At 49.5% G+C, this 7831-nt stretch overlaps 1 protein-coding gene across 1 annotated transcript in view; it reads right to left on the bottom strand.

The window, feature by feature from the left end:
* Positions 1-7831, bottom strand: part of LOC119112037 (urea transporter 1) — a 41361-nt gene that overhangs the window by 18413 nt on the left and 15117 nt on the right. Inside the window, exon 3 of the mRNA XM_037235997.1 lies at positions 2119-2238. Coding sequence (XP_037091892.1) covers positions 2119-2238 — 120 coding nt within the window. The remainder of the gene's footprint in view (positions 1-2118; positions 2239-7831) is intronic.

The raw sequence follows: 7831 nt of genomic DNA, 5'->3' as shown, positions 1-7831 counted from the left end.
AAAAAAAATCGGCAAGCATGACACCACTCTGACGTCACTCCTGCTTGATCTATCATGGTCTCATAGTTTTGATTTCGGCGCAGGGCGTAGATTGCATTAATTAACAGGTACCGAAAATTTCGCAGCGATATCTTGAAGCGTTTTTGAATTATCACGAACATTGAACAAGGGGGATTTGAACCCCCCGTCGATGTCGGGCTAATGGAGTGAGCAATTGAAATTCCTATTCGGTCTTTTATTAACTGCCGCGTCCAGTATGACACTCTTTATCGACAAACGGCCCCCGTTTTCTTCCTTATGCGGGAAAAGAAGGGCAACTGACTTTTTGTCCGTATTCCTTGATTTCATTGACCTGATGGCATAGGTCATAAATTTGTTATCAGAATATCTGTGCGACGTCTGGTTCGGGAGGCATCTGCAACGGAATTCATGACGAGGTCGAAACGCGCCCGAGGCGCTGTGTCGTCATAAAATTCCTAGCAGCGGGCCGGCTCCTCTGCTTCGCGGCGATGAACACGGAATACAAAGCTCTCGCGGTTCTTGGCCGCCACTTTCCGGACCTTGCGGGTCGGGGTCCGATTCCCAGATGCTGTTCTCGGTGAACCTTTTGACAACTGCTTGCGAAAGTACAAAACTCCGGCATAATAACGGGCATCTCAAGTGTGATACAGAAGGGTGATGCGTAGATGGAGAAGGGATAAATAGTTTCTATCGACTTGCAATTCATTGCCTCCCCACACTCTTCTGCAGAAGTTTGGGCTTGGTACCATCAATGACAATGTCTTTGGCTGCAGAATCGGCTGCTCGCTGGGCCAGGTTCGGTCTTGGCGCCGCTCAGTCGAGTCGGGGAAAACTTTGGTCATGAGCCCGTCGACGAACTTGACGCTTGCGCCGGAGGGATGCTTTGTCTCGGCGCTGGCTCTGGCTGTTTCCAATTTTTAATAGGTGGTTGACGATTTTCCCGACTGCTTTGTTGTCGGCTAACTGTATTCCTGAGCGGAGATTCGCGAATTTCGCCCCACCGTAACATCTATGGAGCGAAACGGCCGATTGTGAAAAACTTAACGTCGTGCGATTTCTCTCGATGGAAACTTCATGCATGATGAAGAAACCTTTAAAAATATGGGAAAACGGGGTTGAGGGGGGGGGGGGTGTAAAACCATACTTTCTAGAGGCATTTTGATCCAACACAGTTGTCTAAATACGCCTGACGTAATACAGTCTAAGAACGCGTAAGTCAGATAGCAAAAATAGTAGCGTGTAAGTCGGATGCGGCTTTTTTAATAATGAGGGATACACGCGCATGTTGTGGCACGGTAGACGTGCAGCTCCCGAAGTTCAAAACCACACCCGGCTTACGAGCCAACTGCGGCAATACCTCACAGGAACACATTCAGATCTCTCCAGCCTGTCACTCTAGACGAGACAGCCATTGGGACACTTAACAAATGTGCATCTCAAAATTATATTTAATCGTGCGCTATCTCCGTGTTCCCCTATTTTTCACTCACACACACACACACACACACACACACACACTCACACACTCACACACTCACACACTCACACACTCACACACTCACACACTCACACACTCACACACTCACTTCACTCTCACTCATCACTCTCACTCCACTCTCTCTCTCTCACACACACCACACACACACACCCACACTCACACACTCACACACTCACACACTCACACACTCACACACTCACACACACACACTCACACCACTCAACACACACACCTCACACACTCACACACCACCCTCACACACTCCACACTCACCACTCACACACTCACACACTCACAACACTCACACACTCACCACCACACACACTCACCACAAACTCCACACTCACACACTCACACACGCACCACACTCACACCCACACCTCACACCACAACTCCCCCCACCTCACACACCCACACAACACACCACCCATCACACACCACACTCCTCACTCCAACACACTCTCACTCTCAACACTCACTCACTCTCACCTCACATCACCTCACTCTCCTCTCCTCACTCTCACTCTCACTCTCACTCTCTCTCTCTCTCTCTCTCTCTCTCTCTCTCTCTCTCTCTCTCTCTCTCTCTCGACGTGTACCTTGGAGACAAGCAGAGCGATGATGACCGACACCATCGCAGCCAGGCCGGTGAAGATGTTGCTGCACATCAGTCCAGCCAGGATCAGTGCTCCAGATAGCGGGTTGTTCACAAAAATCACCTGCGGTACGCAGACAAACGAAAGGTCAAATATTACGTTGCCTGTTTTCAATCAGGTTTACTATAAACCACTCGCTTGTTATAAACCACTTAATGGCAAGCCAATTCCCACAGTACAATGCAATAGTTGGCAACGTTCCTCCCGCACAAAATCATCCAACGTATGGGAGGTTACCCGGGCGCATGCTGGATGATCTTGCTCGCAGCACAGATATCAGCGCGCACCTAATCAGGATCTGCAAGAGTCGTTTGCGAACGTTATGTCGCAACCTTCAACGGTCACGGCGTGTAGCCTGGTTCGTTACCAGCATGCATGGGGTCTGGAGCAGAGATCTGGCACATCAACTGCACCGCGGTGCGAATACCGGAAGGAGGTTTAAGGTCAGATTTCATCTGAAATTGAATGAAGCAAGACACGGTGCTCATAAGCAAATCCTGACGTGGGACGGCAGAGGGAACTCGTGAACTATTTGTTCGTTCGGCACCATGAGAGGTTTTAACATAACGATAAAGTTTTCTTTGGAATCGGGGGCAAATGCCAGGCTTTACAAAACCTGAAGAGGCCGTTATACTCTTTACTACCGTTGTATGCTGGGGCCCTGACATGCAAGCGACTTGCTGACGAAACCAAGAAAACCCCTGGCCCGTCGCAGAACAATTTAGGAACATGGTGTGATGAAAAGATCAAACTTTTTTTTACAAAGCTTTCGGTTCAGCGTACCACTCCAGCAGATCTCTTTACCTGAAAAAGTGTACAGGAAGTATTTCACATTTATATGGGGTTCTGAACTGAAATGACCATCTTGAAGATTTTTCGGTGCAGTTCACAGACCTGCCTTCCTTGAGACCTAACCCCTCTTGATCCTGAGCTACGTGTTCGCAAAAATGGGGAGACTATTACGGGGACGGTATTTCAAGGTCGCCCCGGCATTCATGACGTCATGACAAGCCCATTAAAATTCTGCCATTTCATGAGCCGTATGGTGATCAAGGCCGAGAAAAAAAGGCCAAATCGTTCGTATGTGGCGTTCGTAAGCACGATTTCCAGATATGACGGCCGTCGATTGGCCTTCAATCAATGTTGTGCAGTGTACGATGACGTAATCAAACAATGGCGTATCGAGGAGCACATTTCCTAAAGAGAGAAACTGTGATGTCTAGAGCAGTCTTGGCTTTTTTTAAGGTATATCAATAGCTATATGCGGGCTCTTGTGATAAGAAAGCTCATGGTTTGGACTTCGGAACACAGGGCCCGTGCCGACGAGTGGGAGACCATTAAGGCTCTTAACGTTAAAAGTTTCGTCGCGTTAGAAGTTTTATTTCGTTAGAAGTTCTATCGCGTAAGGTTTATGTGTTAGAGGTTCTGTCGCGTAAATGTTTATGCGCTGGGAGTTCTCATATTTGAAGTGATGTCGTATAGAAGTATTTGCACTTTACGTCTCCTAGGGTAAAAGTTTATGCGTTAGAAGCGCTAGAAGTAGAAGTTTATGCGTATGAGAAGTAATGGTGCATATAAGTTGTCGTGTTAAATATCTGTCGCCTAGAAAAATGTTGCAGAGAACTATTTGCGTTAGAAGTCACGTCACATAAGTTTGTTCGTTTACAGTAATTTCGTTAGAAGTGCTGTCGTGGCAGTGGCCGCGGTGCTACCGGAGCCCCCAGAGCGGCCGTGACAGTGGCTGCGGTGCTACCGGAGTCCCCAGAGCGGCCGTGACAGTGGCTGCGGTGCTACCGGAGCCCCTAGGGCGGCCGTGACAGTGGCTGCGGTGCTACCGGAGTCCCCCGAGCGGCCATGACAGTGGCTCCGGTGCTACCGGAGCCCCCAGAGCGGCCGTGACAGTGGGTGCGGTGCTACCGGAGCCCCCAGAGCGGCCGTGACAGTGGCTGCGGTGCTACCGGAACCCCCAGAGCGGCCGTGACAGTGGCTCCGGTGCTACCGGAGCCCCCAGAGCGGCCGTGACAGTGGCTGCGGTGCTGGCGAAGCTCCAAGAGGAGGCGTGGTCCTTCAGATGTCCCCCGCGGCGTGCGCCTGCCTGTCCGCACATCTGGTAGCGCGCGGCCAGTGTTTATTGCGTTCGTGCAAGCAGAAATTTGTTGCACGTTGCTGGCAGCACAGTCTGCAGAGCCACTGGTGTGGTGTCAGAGTGGCGTCAGGAATGTGACCTTGCTAAGCTCATCGTGCCTGCGTAATATGGCAAGGTCGCCCGACTCAGTGAGAATGCATCGCAAATCGTGTGGTCAGATTCATGGATCCTCGAACGGCGGTGGTATTGTATCTGTATTGCTGATACCAGATGTCACCAATTTTAAAATATTATCCAAACCGATGCCGATGTGCATGTTAGCAGTGTTTCCACATTGGCTGATTTGGTTTGGCGTGCAAAAGCCACCGATTTCTGAAATGGGGCACCGATTCGCTGTCAACTGAGTCCTTTTAGTCGCTCGAGCTGCAAAGTGTTGGCTGTCGGAGTCTGGCGTTTTCAGTCGCTCGGTCAGTTGAAAGCACCCCTGCGGAGGAGATGAAACGTACCCGACGCGCAGCACGGATCGGGGCGGGCGTTCCGGCCCGTTGGTGGCGACGAATGGATAAGCACTGATTCCTCGAGTGTGGGGAGGATAGGCGAATCGCATCATGTGTGCAGCCGGGATTCGGCTTTTTTCATCGCGTTCGCAAGTTAGACATGTGTTATAACAACATGTTCAGCCTTGTCGCAACGAAAGTCACAATTCGGTATGCGTCGTGACAAAAATATCACAAGACCATAGGCATTCAGTTATTACTACGCGCTTCAATATTGATAGGTCTAATTAGCCAGTCATGTATGCATCAAGTACGCTTGTTGCGAAATGAATGCCAAAAACGGTCTTGCAAGAACAAGTGCTAGCCAGAGAAACGTGACATTGCGCATCCACTTCATTTGAAGTATTTGCCTGGGTACAAAAACCGAAATGCTACGAGTTGGCAAACACCTATTTTTCAGCGTGTAATGCTGCATGGTGCAACATTTGTGGATGAGTGGCATTTTTGTTGACATGCTCTGATGGATGCGACCGTGAAAGTGTCTTAAATTGACGTCGGAATTCAATCGCATCTGTGGATTAAAGCCATGTAGAGAAGGGCTGCACATAATCACGTATGACACAGCACAGGTCTGAGAAAAATAATTATCATAGGTAAGTCGGCGACGATTTGGCCTTGGTGCCCCCCCCCCCTCCCCCTTCCCATTCTGTCGCTACAGAGATCAGCAACGACTGTCGCAAGCAACATCGCGACATAGTCATGTAAAAGACCCAAGCGCTTTTGCAAAGAGGCTTTGGACAATCATCCTTCCGAATGGAACATGAAAGTGACAGCGTTCTTAATTCTTCATGTGTCTGCATGGCACGTGAATGCGACAAATTAAGCCTTTACCTGAATTGAAAGAATGTATTCGTTTGACGGCGGTGATAGATAACAAATATTTTTACTTTTTCGCTTGGCGATCGCTTTTAAAGGTGAGGCTTTCAGCAGCAGTAGCAGAGGCGCCTTTGCTGATCAATGGCTTCTTTTGCGGACTAATGTTGAGCGTCTGGCTCAAAATCTAAACTAATGCACCGGCACTCTCTTGGAGCAACAAACAGCTTTCAAGTGACGAACAGTTCAAGCCATTGTTCAGGGGTGGTAAAAGTATTTTTGTCCGCCGATCAAATTTCTGGGGACAAAATTATCGCAAGCAGCGTAACGCGATACCACATGCAATGAAATGGCAATGACCTCCATGCTCAGTAGCGCCATCGGGAATCGTCGCATCACCGAAAGCCCCTTCCATCACCACAACTTGCAATATCATGCACACAACCGGACCGTTCATTCATACATTGTCATTTGACTAATGTCAGGATAGCTGCTGCTGGAGAAACACTGCCCTAGATCACGGGAAAATCCAATCACAAAAGCAGTCCACCATTGGAGCTTGCCGTGGCCACAAGTTTAAGCTTGATATATGGCAACGGGCTCTGAACTCCTAATAAGGTCCTGGGCGGACCGTGCGCCCTGAGAGCTTAGATATCATGTCAGTAGTCAAAGGGCTCTTCAGTGGTCCGAAGGTCTGTGGCTAGTGGCCTGACAAGCCCTGAGCACTTATCGCCGCCGCCCCCCCCCCCCCCCGAAGAAACATGTATCCAAAAGGGTCGTTTAGTTATAGATATGTGTTTTGGCGACCAAATGACTTGCTGGGGGGCCACTGCACCGTCAGCAACCAAACGAACACTTTGATGACCAGAAAGGCTCACAAACGATCAAAAGTTCCCGTCGTGACCAGGGAGGGGGGGGGGGGGCTGCGCGACCAGTCAGAGAAGGACCCTATCCACAAGAGGCTCCTCAGTAGCCAGGGGTCCTCAGCGACCGGAAGGGCACGGATCAGGTAAAACGGCTCGTGAGCGACCAGAGGGGCTCTGAATACACAGAAGGTCGAGAGGTCAGTGTGGCCTGTGGACGCATGTTGCCATTGAAGCTTTACGTCGCACGGAGCCTCTGAGGCTGTATGGTGTCACCCTGGCAGAACGGGCGGGTGCCGAGGAGCATCGAGCGTTCCACCTCTGGTTCCCTAGTGCGCATCTAAACCAATACACTAAAGCGGTTCAAGAGGGCCTGGATAGTGTCACGGTTATTTTGTGTACTGAAGGGGCTCTTAGATGGCAGACAGGCCCTCGGTAGCTACTACATCATAAACGGCCCGAGTGCGCACGTTGGCTAGTTGATGCCCACTTACCCGTAACAGGGGCCTCCGGGTAGCCAGATGAAGCCCAGTGGTAGGCAGAGGATGGGTTCTACGAATTCAGCACGGACATTTTTCTTCACGCTGCACGCAGCAAAAACAGCCCTGCGTACACCACAAAACCCAGGTTTTGCGTCTTACAGAGTCAAGGAACGATGGACGCCTCCCCCCCCCCCCCCCCAACCAACATCCCACATACCCTCCACCCCCACATATCCCTAAACCCACAGTATCTAGCCACGATCTGTCGTGGCTAGATGGTTTTGACGGCTAGTTCAGTGGGGACCTGGGCAGCCAGAAGGAAATGTCAGTGGCTGGAGAAATGTTTGAAATGAATGAAATGAAAAAGGGCCCTTGGGCGGTGGAAGGCCCCCCCCCCCTCAGTGGTGAAAAGTGCCCTGGGCATTTAAGAAGGTCCGAATTGTCCGGAGGGCTTTGGAGATGACTAAATTTAACTATGGTTGTTTTTCTTTATTCTTTATTATGTATTTATTATAATTATATAATATATATATATATATATATATATATATATATCATTTGTTATGATTTTTTATATATTCTGTATTCTTTACTTAACTATGAAAAAAGCACAGCAATTCCGCAAAATCACCTCTTACTTAAAGTAAGCCTTTTGGCTAAGGGGAAAAGGGCAATGGAACATTTAGCCCCCCCCCCCTCACTGCCCATATTTCCCACACCAACTGACCCTTTACCCACTACTGCATCGTCATAACCTACATCGTGACAGTCATATCAGTTTCCAGCAGCCGGGACCAATATCGGGAAAAGGTTTAACTGGGAATAATTATCATTTCAATGCTTATAAAACACCAA

The sequence above is a fragment of the Pollicipes pollicipes genome, unplaced genomic scaffold, assembly GCF_011947565.3.
Source record: "Pollicipes pollicipes isolate AB1234 unplaced genomic scaffold, Ppol_2.1 Scaffold_7261;HRSCAF=8764_pilon_pilon_pilon, whole genome shotgun sequence".
Classification (NCBI taxonomy): domain Eukaryota; kingdom Metazoa; phylum Arthropoda; class Thecostraca; order Pollicipedomorpha; family Pollicipedidae; genus Pollicipes; species Pollicipes pollicipes.
Note: the sequence above shows the minus strand (reverse complement) of the source record. Positions and strands in the feature narration are given on the sequence as shown.